Source organism: Asparagus officinalis, chromosome 1, assembly GCF_001876935.1.
Source record: "Asparagus officinalis chromosome 1, Aspof.V1, whole genome shotgun sequence".
In the NCBI taxonomy this organism is placed as follows: domain Eukaryota; kingdom Viridiplantae; phylum Streptophyta; class Magnoliopsida; order Asparagales; family Asparagaceae; genus Asparagus; species Asparagus officinalis.
The window spans coordinates 26,040,973-26,056,071 of NC_033794.1; the positions used below are offsets into that span (position 1 = coordinate 26,040,973).

General features: G+C 37.9%; 1 protein-coding gene and 2 long non-coding RNA genes across 4 annotated transcripts in view; 2 read left to right on the top strand and 1 right to left on the bottom strand.

Moving 5' to 3' along the window:
* LOC109821762 overlaps nucleotides 1–5,302 on the top strand; it is a 40,968-nt gene extending 35,666 nt beyond the window's left edge. Inside the window, exon 3 of the long non-coding RNA XR_002241983.1 lies at nucleotides 4,858–5,302. This is a non-coding gene — a long non-coding RNA (uncharacterized LOC109821762). The remainder of the gene's footprint in view (nucleotides 1–4,857) is intronic.
* LOC109821749 (histidine kinase 1) overlaps nucleotides 1–13,789 on the bottom strand; it is a 20,500-nt gene extending 6,711 nt beyond the window's left edge. The window contains exons 1-7 of one of the 2 annotated variants that reach the window (XM_020387912.1): nucleotides 13,146–13,789; nucleotides 6,646–6,888; nucleotides 5,766–6,551; nucleotides 4,604–4,851; nucleotides 3,520–3,679; nucleotides 2,829–2,985; nucleotides 2,107–2,196 (exon numbers count right to left, since the gene is read on the bottom strand). In XM_020387912.1, the coding sequence (XP_020243501.1) occupies nucleotides 2,107–2,196; nucleotides 2,829–2,985; nucleotides 3,520–3,679; nucleotides 4,604–4,851; nucleotides 5,766–6,551; nucleotides 6,646–6,888; nucleotides 13,146–13,334 (1,873 nt within the window). In that variant the 5' untranslated portion in view covers nucleotides 13,335–13,789. The remainder of the gene's footprint in view (nucleotides 1–2,106; nucleotides 2,197–2,828; nucleotides 2,986–3,519; nucleotides 3,680–4,603; nucleotides 4,852–5,765; nucleotides 6,552–6,645; nucleotides 6,889–13,145) is intronic. The other variant, XM_020387920.1, reaches the window with a different exon arrangement.
* On the top strand, nucleotides 6,475–13,150 carry LOC109821768. Its single transcript, XR_002241984.1, has 3 exons — nucleotides 6,475–6,578; nucleotides 6,672–6,847; nucleotides 13,018–13,150. It is a non-coding gene; the product is annotated as an uncharacterized LOC109821768 (long non-coding RNA).

The window sequence follows — 15,099 nt, forward strand, 5'->3', positions numbered from 1 at the left end:
TTTTGTTAAGCTGCTAAACTTCACGGGAGTTGGACTCCTGTGAAGTTTCATAACTCAAAAAACCGACCTCTCCTTCAGATATCCTTCTGCTATCGCTCTCCTCTCATCAGAAACCTTGACCTCGTCCTTCAAATCCCTAATCTTCGTCTCCTTCCTCTCCCTCTCCGCATCAAGATCCACAACCTTCGCCTCAAGCTTCTTGGCCTCCGATCGAAGCCTATTCACCTCGATCTCCGTCTCCTTACCGCCGAAGACGTCGAAGAGAGATCATCTTTCGTGCGAGTGAGCTCGCCTTCGAGGTACGACGCATGGGCGGCGAGCGCCTTACTTTCGACCTCCGACTTCTCCATTTGGGTGAGCACCTCGTCGAGGCGCGCTGGAGCTCCGATCGATCGTGGCGCAAGACTTGGATCTCTTGGTGGAGGATCTTGATCGAGGCCGAGAGGGAGACGAGGGAGGAGAGGGAGAGGAGGGCGGAGGAGAGGAAGGAGAGGGAGGAGCAGTCGGTGAGGGAGACGAGATTCATGGGACTTAAAAAATTTTTGAGTTTTGAATCTTTACGGGAGTTCAACTCTCGTGAAGTTTGGAAATTTTTTTTTGCAAAAACCGACCTGGTTTCAGCCCTAGGACTGAAACCAGGTCGGTTTTTGCAAATAAATTCCAAATAGGTTGGTTTTTAGAATTAAATGTCCAAATAGGAATGTTTTGAAAATTTGTCCTTAAAAAAATACTGCAACTTTAGATTTAGTTACCATGCTTGTGCATTTCAAATTCCATTTTGTTATTAAACCCGCAGCCACAGGCTTTCCTGGAACTATCGTTTCGTACTATTAATCTTTTGAATGATATGCATCTGTTAGATGTTATTAAATGTTTAGATATTTAAGTATTTGGGTCAAATAATATGCATCTGTTAGATGTTATTAAATGTTTAGATATTTAAGTATTTGGGTAATTGAGCAATATCCATACCCACTTATGTAACCCTCCTAATATCTATTTGGGTAATTGGGCAATATCCATACCCGCTTATGTAATCCTCCTAATATATATTTAAGAGAGGTTAGGTTTAGATGAATCATATCTTTGCCTTTTCTATTTCTCTACAACATCCATTAAAGGACACATGTGACAGCTATGAAATTGAAAATTGATTTCCTTTCTGTGTCATGTAAGGCAATCTATTATTAGTAAAATGTCTTCTTCGCTAAACGGACGACCTAGGCTAAATTTCTTGCAGTAATTATGTATTTCTCTTTATATTATGTGACATACGGTGATACAAGCTAATGCATAAAATAAGTGTTTACCCGGTGTGAACTTGATTGAATTGCTAATAAGATTTGTAAATATCTGGATAATTCTAGCAGAGTCTCCTTTAACCGTATGTGGTAGGTCATCTACAAAAAAGAAAAATACAGATTAGACAGATTCAAATTGGAAAATGCATCTTGTAAATCAGACTACCAAATAGTAGTAAATAGTAATTCAAATTATGTTGGGGATATATTGCCCAAATATAGTCAAAAAGCAGTTAGATTTAGTTACCATGCTTGTGCATTTCAAATTCCATTTTGTTATTAAACCCGCAGCCACAGGCTTTCCTGGAACTATCGTTTCGTACTATTAATCTTTTGAATGATATGCATCTGTTAGATGTTATTAAATGTTTAGATATTTAAGTATTTGGGTCAAATAATATGCATCTGTTAGATGTTATTAAATGTTTAGATATTTAAGTATTTGGGTAATTGAGCAATATCCATACCCACTTATGTAACCCTCCTAATATCTATTTGGGTAATTGGGCAATATCCATACCCGCTTATGTAATCCTCCTAATATATATTTAAGAGAGGTTAGGTTTAGATGAATCATATCTTTGCCTTTTCTATTTCTCTACAACATCCATTAAAGGACACATGTGACAGCTATGAAATTGAAAATTGATTTCCTTTCTGTGTCATGTAAGGCAATCTATTATTAGTAAAATGTCTTCTTCGCTAAACGGACGACCTAGGCTAAATTTCTTGCAGTAATTATGTATTTCTCTTTATATTATGTGACATACGGTGATACAAGCTAATGCATAAAATAAGTGTTTACCCGGTGTGAACTTGATTGAATTGCTAATAAGATTTGTAAATATCTGGATAATTCTAGCAGAGTCTCCTTTAACCGTATGTGGTAGGTCATCTACAAAAAAGAAAAATACAGATTAGACAGATTCAAATTGGAAAATGCATCTTGTAAATCAGACTACCAAATAGTAGTAAATAGTAATTCAAATTATGTTGGGGATATATTGCCCAAATATAGTCAAAAAGCAGTAAAGGATATTTAGACCATATTGTAGCAACTAGCATTGTAAAAGGATATATTGGGCCATGTCGGGGATATTTAAATTAATGAGAACTGGACTACAAGTAGTTATCAACTTGTCGTCCATGCAAATTCTTACAATAAGTTTTATAATAGGGCATTCTGCAGATCCTAACATATGCACTCATTCTTGTAGAAGAATAACATGTGATTCAACTAGAAGAAACTCGCAGGACCTACCTGAATAGTTATTTCTTTATGCCAGAAACATTTATGACATCCTGGTATTTAGGTTGTAACTCGGTCACTTTGCTTTTGGTCTAATTATTTTTTCTTGTATCTTAGATTAATTAAATTTCAGAGTAGCTAGCAAATTCCAATAAAAACTTCATGCGTGCAAGATGAAATAGCTCAATACACGTATTGCTTTCAAGTTTTCATTTTCCTTTTCAAATTTCTAAAATTGCGATTACTGGGAGCTTCAAGTAAAAAGTTTAAAGGCATACCAGAAAGATCTAGTATGATCTCCACTTTGTGGTTTATGCATTGCACTGAAAACATATCCACGAGTCCTTCAAGTTCTCGCCCCAAGTCAAATTCTGCTTCTTCAAGCACTAATTTCCCAGATTCAACCTTCAATTGCGTAATGAATACTGTAAGAAACTAAAGTATTTGATATATTATTGTCATTGTTTAATTGAAAGCAACAATAATCATGAATTTATATGAACTTAACTAGAGCAAGGTTATCGACAGTTGTAAGCATCTTGATACATCACACGGAGCAAAATTCTTGAATTTGATCTCATACATGCGGGCATTCAGGCATTTTAATATTTGGTTAAACATTTCTTTGTTGTTAATGCTTCTTTTGGTGCTTCCATTGCAGATATATGTTTTGAAAAGCTAGAGCAGGATGTATACTCTTTATCTATTAACTATAATTGCTTTTCTGTGGCTATGCATTTGTGTTATCTTCTGGCCATTATGCAGCAATAGTTATCTGTTTGAGAGAGCTGAGGTGCATTGGTCCCATGAGGTTAAATATAGGTAGTCAAAATCTAATCATCCTAGTTTTAAGAATGTCCCTATTTCTTTATCAGAATGGATAAGACAAGCACGGCAGTTATACTAGTGAACAATCAACCTTTACTATGAAAACGTTAGTGTTCGGCTGTAAATTTTTATCAACCTTACCTTACTAAGGTCCAAGATATTGTTGAGTAGCCGAAGCAATGCTGTTGAACATTTGCGGATTTGTGTGATTGTAGAGAGCTGCTCATTTGTTAGGCAGTTGTCATACATAAGAATGTCTAGTAAACCTATTACTGCTGCCATCGGTGTCCGCAACTCGTGACTGGAAAAAAAGAGAGTAAAGAATGTTAAGTTAATTTTAAGTTGAAGTGATATATTGGGTAGTTGTTGGAAAGTAGGAATGACTTGCGGGGTATTTTCTTGACCAATCAGCGTATGGCTAATTGAGCATGGTTTAAAAGTGGTTTTACAAAATTCTTCACAAAAAAAAAAAAGAAAGTTGCAAGTACTGAGTACTTAAAGGCGTAAGCGCAGAACGTAAATAGACATGATGGGTTAGAAACTATAAAAATGTACCCTGAACAGCATCTTGAGCACCCCATACAGAAAAGGAGAAAATAACACATGAACGGGGAAATGAAATTTGATCAATAGGGAGGATTAATCTTCCCTATTCTAGAAATAAATATGGGTAGAAGATAATTGAAGATCAATTTAAACTTGTACCCAAACCTTGGTATACAGCCTACCAGACTCAAGGAAATAGAAGAAGCATTTTGCTACAAAACTCATGTTAGATTACATCCAACTTTCTGTTTCTGATGAATCTCTATTCAACAAAGCACGTGAATCACTATTTTATCTAATAAGTAATGGCATTTTCAGATTGACTGTGAAGTTGCGCTATCTCGAGGTATACTTGGAACTTTAAAGTATAATACTTGTTGACTTGAGGTTATAAATGTGAAAACATCCTTATCATGCATTGTTTTTTAAAAGTATTTAGAATCCAAATCATAGTCTAGGTCGTGTTTGACAGGGTAACTGTAACTGACAACGGGCGAAGTGTATGCCCAATGAAGCAATAGCTACTCCGTTGATATGTTGTGACAATGCATTCTAGATAATATTTAAGCTATTTTACTTCATGGTGCATGTTGTTTTCCAGATTTACCCATATATTTCTGTGTGAAATGAATCTTATGTAAAACTACGAGAACATGTACGAAACATCTCTTGAGGGTACCTCATATTTGCTAGAAATTGGCTCTTGTAGTTGCTTGATGCCTCTGCTCGTCTTCTTGCGTCTAAATGACTTATCAGTTCTGCTCTCAGATTCATTGCCTTTGAGACACCACTTGTCAATATGAAAATGCAGACACAGCCAATAGCTAAAATGCACATGGATAATGATATCAGTATAACCAATGTTGTGAAAGCTATATCATCAACCTTTCCCATTATATATTTCCTTGGAATGATGATTACGCCCACCTGCAGGAAGCCTGTAGCATAAGAGATTGTGTGGAGACAGTGTTTGGTGTTTAAAAAGAAGAAGAAGAAGAAGAAGATTTGACTAATCTCACGGCTACTACAGAAATGTACAGGATGTACGTGTCTTATCTCTTCTCATTTCTCGCTATGTTCATAGCTTTATGCATATTGTTTATGAGCACATAAAACTGTGAATAAATGCAAAAGTACAACGTGAATAAATGCAAAAGTACAACATGGAAATGAATCATTTCATGCAGGCTGTATCAGCATCAATATTGCACATTATGTTGAGATCATTGTGCCTGACAATTTCATGTTGGTCATCATCTTGAGGCAGAAATCTCAGATTTGACACTGATTTTGTGTATTTGTCTTATTCTTATTCATGCACCACTTTTTGGTTGTGATCTTGATAAACCAAGTAAAATACTGCTATCTTTTTAGCTTCCTATTAGATTACTTGTTGAAAAGCTATGTTGTTTTAGAACAGTCATCCGCAGAATCCAAATTTTAACAATTTGGTTACTAGCTCTTGAGGTGGTGGATTCTCATTCATTGGTTAGATGTCTTAGAATATCATTCCTGCGTGTACGTGTGTAGCGTCCTTGCAAAATATGGTAATGAGGGATTACATGTTTTATGAGTGGCTTGCAATACAATAAAAGAATCTTGATTCACAAGGCAAATTTAACTGCTATCGACAAATCCGACAAATAAAGTAAAAGAATATTCACAATGCAAATTTTAACTCTGTGTTTGATGAATTCCTCACTAGAATGGTTTGTGTCATGTCATTGCGTACTGGTTGCAAAATGATTTCAAATAAATTCAGTTTGAACCATAGAAGCATTTTCCTATTGAATAAATTGAAAACGTTTGATTTGTCATGGCAAAAAAAAGGTATGGCATACCAAGGGAAGCCTCTTCAAATTTAGGAAAAATGAGTCGATATAAAATCGTCTCTTTCCCAGGATGATATTGTCATCATGAATCTCATGATTGATGGGGAACTGATTGCCATAGGCCCCCTGCAGCCACTCCGCTCCTGATCGTATAATAGGATCATCTGAATCATTAGCCATCACGAGCTTCAGGCCAGTTGTTGTGTTTCTAAGTAACGGAGCATCAGTTGACGTGGCAAGTACATAACCCTCTCTAGTAGTTAAATACATGTACCCACTGTGGAAGCCAACCAGTTCTTTCATCAGCTGACCTACACTTTTAAGTGCTGTGGTGACCCCAACAGCTGCCACAATGCTCCCTCTAGCAGGATGTCTCACCGGCAATGCTGCTGAAAGCAGTGGTGAGTCTGTAAACTTATTAACGGCGATACGCCAAGATGCTGCTCCATCCTTTACTTCTGGGAGCCCCGCGATGTTGATCAGGTCATCTGGCGGTATTTCCCTTCGGTTACCTATCTTCTCCCCCGTGATGGGATTCAGTGGTTCTCTGTACCATATGGATGAAAAGTTTCCATCTTTAGATATCGGAAGCTGGTCAAGAGGGACTCGTCCTTGTTGATCCTTGCTTATGTTCCTTGAGACCAGCAGTTCAGAATAGATGTAGAATGTAATGCCACTCCTGGAGTCTCTATGAAATGCCTGGACAAAACCGTTCCTGTAACTTATGGTGATGGAGTTGAGAGCTGTTCTGCTTGCGAAAAGTGCCCATGTTATGTCCCTCATCATTTGATACAGCTGCCGAGAATCGAAATACAACCAAATGTAAGTTCTTTGTCCCTGTGGGTACTGTATAGGAAAGCTAAATTAAGACGACGAGAAAGAGTTTGACCTCCATTTGCTCCTTGTGAGTCACAGGAATGTCATAGCGATTGATTACATATTCAGAAAGCTTAACTTGTGCCATCGTGATTTCAACTGTGGAATTTAATATATTCCACATTCTTAGTATGGGTCGCTGCAGGAGCTCGTAACGGAGTCCATATGCCAAGCTGTTTATGGAGTTCGTTGTATATACCCTTGTAAAATGCCAGGTGAGTATGGTCAGCATCCCAATTAAAATTGCCAGCATGATCTGCACAAAGTTTTAAGCATCTGTAAAGCATTAGTGCACAGACACATAACGTACGGAGGGCAATTGTTAAACGACGATGGCTTCTTTTACATGCTCTCTTTCGTTCACTACCAACTCAACACTCCAAAGATTCATTGGGATAGGTTCTATAGATCGTGAGACACTCGTTAACGTATTGGATTCAACGGGAATTTGTTGTTTCACTTTTCTGAGTAGAGCTCTTGTAGGCTTAAGTGGATAGGAGCTCTTATCTTAATCCTTTGATTTTGCTTTGAGATTTGTGCCGCAAATGTAGAGTTGAGAATAGTAGTGGACACTAATAAATATTTTATTATTATTTCTCTAGTAGTACAATCCTTTATAATCTCCAATACAAACACTCGTTCTATTACATACTGCTGCACTCTTTTACGAACACTTGCTATTTTTTTTTATTTCTCTCTTTGTTTTCCTTTGCTACATGGATGCCTTACAAATCAAACTTAAGAGGGTATATATAAGCTTTGTTATGAGGTAGGTATATATGGTTAGGGGGTTTTCAATTACTGTAGTAATGGTTAGGTGGGGGTAGATAAGCTGCTGACTTCAACACTCCCCCTCAGCAGCGACTTCTCTATCCACGAGTCCAAGCTGACTTTGAAATTCTGTAAACTTTGAAGTACTCAGTGCTTTGGTGAATATGTCAGCTATTTGTTCATTTGTCTCGGTTGGCTTCATTACGATCTCTTCCTGAAGAACTTTCTCTCGAAGAAAGTGATGATGTACTTCGATGAGCTTCGTCCTAGCATGAAAAACTGAATTATCTGCCAATCATATTGCAGAGTGATTATTGCAATGTAAAGCTACCGAGTAGGCTGTGGATTGATATAGATCTCTCATTAACTGAAAAAGCCATGTGCTTTCCTGAGCTGTCATCGCTGCAGATCTGTACATTGCCTCTGTAGTTGACAGTGACACCGTTGACTGTCTTTTGCTACACCAAGATATAGCTGTTGAACCGAGACTAAACACATACCCAGTAGTAGACCTTTGAGTATCATGATCTCCAGCATAGTTAGTATCACAATAGCCATAGACCTCACATTCTTCTCCTTTCTTGTACATGAGACCGTAGTTACTTGTACCTTTGATGTACCTTAGGATCCTTCGGATTACTTCTATGTGAGACTTCTTTGGCTTATGCATGTATCGGCTCATCACACCAACCGAAAATGAAATATCTGGCCTTGTCATCGTTAGATAGATCAAGCTTTCAACTAGTTGTCGATACATAGTTGGATCTTCCAAATATTTTCCTTCATGTGCACACGGTCTCAGACTTGTCTCCATCGGTGTTGAGGTTGACTTGCAGTTGAACATCTCGTACTTGAGCAGCATGTCCTTCACATATTTTTCTTGGCAAAGGAATAGTTCATCCTTCCTTTGGTCAACCTCCAATCTGAGGAAATGTTTGAGCTCCCCAAGCTCCTTCATTTAAAACCTGACCGAGAGATTTGTCCTCGTTCTCTGGATTTTCGCTTCATCGTCTCCAGTTAGGATTAAGTCATCCACATAGATCAACATGATTGCCAGCCTATTTCCAATATGTTTGACAAATAAACTAGAGTCTGCAGGAGTAAGAAAGTATCCACTTTGAATTAAAAACTCACCAATCTTACCATACCAAGATCTCGGAGCTTGTTTCATCCGTAAAGAGCTTTCTTTAGTTTGCAAACACATCTTTCCTTCTCCTTGCTCTCAAATCCGATGGGTTGCTCCATGTAAATCTCTCGATCCACCTCATTGTGTAGAAATGTGTTCTTCAGGTCCATCTGCCAAAGCTTCCACTTCTCACTAGCTGCTAGAGCTCGAAGAACTCGAACTGTTGTTACCTTACTTTTCATCATAATCCAGTCCATACTGTTGAGAGAACCCTCGAGCAACCAAGCGTGCTTTGTATCTCTCAATCGACTCATCCGGTCGAGTTTTGACTCTGTAAACCCATTTGCATGAGATAGGTTTGACATCTTTGGGCTTTGGCACCAACTCCCAAGTTTAGTTCTGTTGTAGAGCTTGATTTTTTTCCTCCATTGCTCGTCTCCATTCCGCAATTTCGCATGCTTCCTCGAAGCTAGATGGCTCCTTCACATCTTCCATAATGCCAACATTAGCATACTTAGGATTCGACTTTCTGAGTCTCGTTGATCTTCGAAGTTGTTCAACTGGTTCTTCTTTGATATCCTCTATCTGGCTCGGGCGCATTTCTTCTGAAGTTGTCTGATAAACACTAGTCTTCCATGGATTATTCTCCTTTGATGATGTTGAAGAGCTTGATTCTGTCTTCTCTAATTGACGTAAGTTTTCTCTTCTTGACTTCGCTCCCGAACTTCTCTTGTAGCCGATCCTCCAGATCTTTAGAATCTAGTAGCGCAACTTCTTGTGAAGCCCACCAAGATGAGGCTTTATCAAATACAACATTCATTGATGTATAACATCGTTCGGTTGTGGGATCACATCATCTCCATTCTTTTCTTTTACTATTATACCCTACAAAAATACACCTTACGGCCTTTTTGTTGAACTTGCTGTGAATGTGACCAGACACGAAAATATAACATACGCAACCGGAAACTCTAAAATGTCTTACGGTTGGGTTGATATTCCACAACTTCTGAAATGGTGATATGAACTCCAATTTTGGTTGTGATAGCTGATTGATCACATGCGTCACAGTCTTCATACACTCAACCAAAAAACGTCCTGCCACGTTCTTGGCATGAAGCATGCTTTTATAAATTTCGGCGAGATGACAATTCTTTCTTTCAGCTACGCCATTCTGCTGAGGAATATTTGGGCATATGTTAGTTGCCACCGAATCTTGTGTTGTTTTAGGTAGTTGTAAAACTCCTTCAATGTGTAATCTCCCCGGTTGTCTGTGCGTAGGCATTGAATTTTCTTGCCGAGTTCTCCTTCGACTTCTTCTCGGAATTGCTTGAATTTGGAGTGTGTTTTAGACTTTTCCTTTAGAAAATAAACGCAGACATATCTCGAATAATCATCGATAAAGGTGATCATATACTGCACTCCACTATGATTCCTGCATCACTCGGCCGATTACATCTGAGTGCATTAACTCCAAAGGTTCCTTGCTTTGAATTGTGACTCCAGGTATGGTAATTGATGTGCTTTACCATACTGACAACCTCCGCAAATGGTCCCTCCTCGTATCTCCAAGTGTGGAAGACCTTTCAACATTGACTTTTCCATCATAATCTTGAGCTTATGATACCTCACATGGCCAAGCTAAGTATGCCACAGATCAGACAACTCATTCTTTTCTAGATTTATCTATGTATGCCGATTCCGTCGACATCACATAGATAGATTCTACCTTCCGTCCCTCCATGACAGTTTCTCCTAGTGGCTTCAAGTTTCGATAGACTTTTACATCTTGTGGCCCAAATACTACATAGTTTCCAGATGTTGTTAATTGAGAAACAGATAGAAGGTTCTTTTTCATACCCGGTACACGGTACACATCTTGTAGTTGTATTTAATTCGGGTTATAGCGCGGCGTAAATGCAGTCTTTCTAACGTGTGTGATAGGTAATCTTGAATATTTAATTCGGGTTGTAGCGCGGCGTAAACGTAGTATTTCTAACTTGTGTGATAGGTAATCTTGAATTATTCGCTATCACAACTTCTCGGCCGCCTTTATAGTCCTTCATGTTGACAAGCATCCCCTTATCTCCCGTCATATGGTTGGAACAAGCAGAATCGACGATCCAATCTTTATTATAGCTGATTTCTTCCCAATCTGAAATTGTTACAAATGCGGACTCCGATTCTTCTACAATCGAGGTTAGTGCTATACCAACAACCTCGTCTTCATCGACTGGTACATCTTCAATGATGGTCACGGATGCTTGGGCATCTCATTCTTCTTTATCATCTTGACATTTATGCGATGTTGTAGCATTGCCCTTTGTAGGTCTTCTCTTGTAGTGGCAGTCTCTGGCAAAGTGTCCTTTCTTCCCACAGTTGTAGCAGTTACTGTCAGGTCTCCTTTCTCGACAATCACATTGCTCCTCACACTGTTGTGTTCTGTTGGTGTATGGTCGTCCTAGCTGCCTCCTTGAACCAGACTTACCATACTCATGTTTCCTTGTGCCTCTTGGCTTGCCTCTATCCTTGCTGCTGAAATGTGCTTCATCTTCGCTTTTTATTTACACGTCCGCCATTTGTTTAGCTAGGATTTCCTGTGTAGTAAGCAAACTCTCCAACTCTAATAATGTTGGTTGAGTCGGCCAACCATGTGTAGCAGCAACGAGTCCGTGATATTCCGGTCTCAAATTGTGGATAATTATTCTTCCCATCCTTGCATCAGACACTTTAGAATTTGGATCTAGTTGAGTGATATCTGAGCAGGGTGATTTTACTTACTTGAAGTACTGACTGATTGTCAGATCTTTCTGTTGCAAGATCATCAATTGATTCTCTAAAAGTTAAAATTGAGCATCGTTCTTTTTCAAAAAGAGTATCACAAATGTATCCCATGCCTCCTTCGGAGTTCTAGCATCTCGCATATAGTCTACGAGATCTTCTTCTACTGTTGTCTTCAGCATATACATTGTCTTGCTGGCTTTAATGTTCAACTTCCTTAGTGCTTCGCCAACATCCCGATGTGCTATAGTTTCAGCACTCTCGATGACCGCCCAGAGGTCTTGTCCTTGTAAATAGGACTTCATACACGTCTCCCAGTAGTTATAGTTATTACTGTTGAGTTTCTTGAGTGTAGTAGTAGTACTTGCAAGATCCGCCATCGTGACGTGGTACTGCTTTAATATTTCCACGCAAGTCTGGTTCCTAACCAACCAACTTCACAGTCCCGGACTGAGCACGAACTTCGGCCTTCAAAAATACCAATAGGATCATTGTAGGAGAGAGTTGATCCATGACCGCCTTGCTTCAATCACGAGTTGCAACTTCTACTATTTCACGTGAACAATAACCGTACTTATAAACAGTTTTTGTATTTATGAATAGTAATCGTACTTATGAACAGTGTCATCTTGTAAATAGTGCCCAATGCCTTCAAATGGTAAATGTTAATCTAACTTATTTTCTAATGTGGAGGATCCACCTTTGGTGGCAGCTACATAGCATATAATAAGTAGATACACGCACTTTAAGCTAGGTGATACCACTTGAGAAGAGTAGTTGACAAAAAAATATTTTATTATTATTTCTCTAGTAGTACAATCCTCTATACTCTCCAATACAAACATTCTCACTACTGCACTCTTTTACAACTACTCACTATTTCCCCCCTTTATTTCTCTCTTTGTTTTCCTTTGCTACATGGATGCCTTACAAATCAAACTTAGGGGGTGGCATATATAAGCTTTGTTATGAGGTAGGTATATACTATTATTTTAAATGCAAATGCTAGCTAAAAAAATTGGTGGATAAGAGCTCTTATGCATTTAAGTTTATTCTAGTTTTACTCTCATTCTTCCTTCAATTGGTTGTTTTTTAAATGCTACTTGAAAATGATAAATCAGCTGATGTGTCCTATTTTAAGGTTATGCTCAGAAATTTAAACTCATTGTGTAGAACATAAATTTCGGTGTAAGACCCAGATCTTATTTCATATCCATGATATCTCCAACTTCATCAATATAATATTAATCACAAAAAGAAAACATAGGAGGAGTTAGAATAATAAAGTCTATGTATAGTTTTCATTAAAAAATTGTGTATATATCGTAAAACGATAAGTTTGGTTGGACACTGGAAAAACTAGAGAGAGAATTTTGGCAATAAATGTTTAACTTTTTTAGATATTCGGTTTCAGATGCTTCCAAAGTCAACTTACCATCTACACGCAAACATAGACCATTTCGCTGGTCCAAACCTGAGCTAGCCAATAATTTGAATTATTTCTAAACCCATGCATAGCAACGATTGCAACGAAGATTAGGAAAACTTCGAAGCTAAAAGATGACAGACATTCAAATTCCATTGTCAAATTTAGTTGTATTAACTTATGCATTCTATATATACTATGGCCTTATCCTTTTTTTCGTGCTTTCGTTAGTTCTGGATCTTTTAGCAGTACGGACTAAATCTTGCATGCTAACTTTGAAGGACAAGCGCTTTTTCTCTGGAAATTAAGTATGGGTGATATAACTGATTGTGTTCCGTGAATTTGAGGAAATAATCTTAACTTCTTCACTCAACGGGAGCCAAAACAAACGGCAGAGAGAAGTTCAAACCATGATGGCGAGGCGAGCAACGAAGATGCTGTAGTAAGAAGAAAGGCATCGCGTAGTGGGGTAGCTGAAGCCTTCTTCATCTCCTCCTCCGTTAGCAGTTCTTCTCTGGTCATTACGGGAGGACGATCTAACTATAGGGAGGAAAATGGTGTAGAATTTCTTCAGGTGCTTCATTATTATCGGCGTCATTTTCGCTCCTCCACCGTCTCGAGTTTTTTCAATGATGAAGCTAATGTAGGAATCAAAGAAGAAGGTGGTAGACAAGGGGAGTACATTAGTAATATTTGTTTTTCAAGCTTCGTCACTCCCCACTTCTTCAGGCTAAGGTTCTTTAGCAGTACTCTGAAAGTGGTTGGCTCATCTGATTCCTCTTCTTTGCTTTTTCAATGTTTTTTAATATTTTGAAGGCTAGTTGGCTCTTCTGGAGGAATTTAGGATGTGGGAGATATTGAAAATACACAAATGGCCTTTTGTTTCACACTGGAAACAGCTTCACACTTTTATTAGGCGTCATGATTTGCCTCTGTTTTTTCGTAGCCTGCCCTGTATTATTTTGATCTGGAAGTTCAGAAAATACTGAGAAAAGGAGTGAATTATTTGTTTGGCATCCCAAAGCAGGAACTGCATTGTTGAAGCAACATTTACGTGGAACTTTTTCTAGATTAAGGGGCTGCTTGGTTTGCTACAAAAATAAATTGAAAAAAAGGAAAAATTTTCAATATAGACCCACTCTCACATTTTATCATAATTAAAAATTGACCCAATCTCTTTTTTATTAGTGAAATCGATCCAGTTTTTGTCACTTCAGATTCGTGGCTAGAAACTAGGTCGATTTAAAAAAAATATATTGCTTAATTAGTCGGGGTTGGCAATCCCAACTAATTAGACCACTACAATATGTGCTCAAGACCTCGACGGAAGTCTTTGCCAAAAATTGGGATGGACATTTTTTGGCATGGTTGCGGTTGGCAACCCCAACCATTTTGGTCGGGGTTTGAATTGCTAATCACGCTGGTGTTTAGAACTGTTTCTAATTAGCCGGGGTTGCCAACCCCGACTAATAAGGAGTTCGTTTTTTTAATGACTCGATTTCTAGCCATGATGCTGATGTGGCCAGAAACTGAGTCAATTTCACTTAGGGGCTGTTTGGTTGTATGTTTTTACCATGTAAAAGGATGTAAAGTGTAAAAAAGTGGGTCCCAATGTCAGCTTTCATCACTTTCAATTGTTTGTTTGTAGTTGTGGAAATAGTGTAAAGTGATTTCATATGCTGATGTGGCTTGTAAAGTGATTTCATGAAAAAAAGACATGATTTTAGGAGAAAGCTAACATTAAAGTTAGGAAAAAATAATAAAAAATAATTCCAACCAATATGATCATTTGAGTAGGAACAACTTTTTACACTTTCCAAACAAACAATTAAAGTTTCATTTTGCAAACCAAACAAGTGTTTTATGATTCCAATGGAATCAAAAACAAACAATGAAAAGTATAAAAGTGAAATTGATGAGGTGGACAACAACTTTCCAAGTTGTGTCATAAATACACAACTTTACCAACAACAACCAAACAGCCCCTTAATAAAAGTGAAATGAATCGAAATTTTTGGGAATAAATTAGGAAATAGGACTGTTTTAAAATTTTATCCTTGCAAAAAATGTTGCAGCAGCAAATGTTGCATGCATCATTTGTTGCAGGAAATCAACTTCAAATTTACTGTTTTGATATCTGCATTTTATTATAGGGAACGTATTTCCAATGCAAATGGAGTGTTAGGTTGAAGAGCAATTAATTCAAAAGCTACATAATTTTACCATATAAGGGATGTGTATATGGTATTTCGTTTGGATTTAAAATGATATATTTTGATGAAATGGAATTATGTTTTTTAATTTTATTTTTTAATGATTGCAGTTTTTCCTCCCACCAAATTGCCGTAGCATTTTTTGCAAGT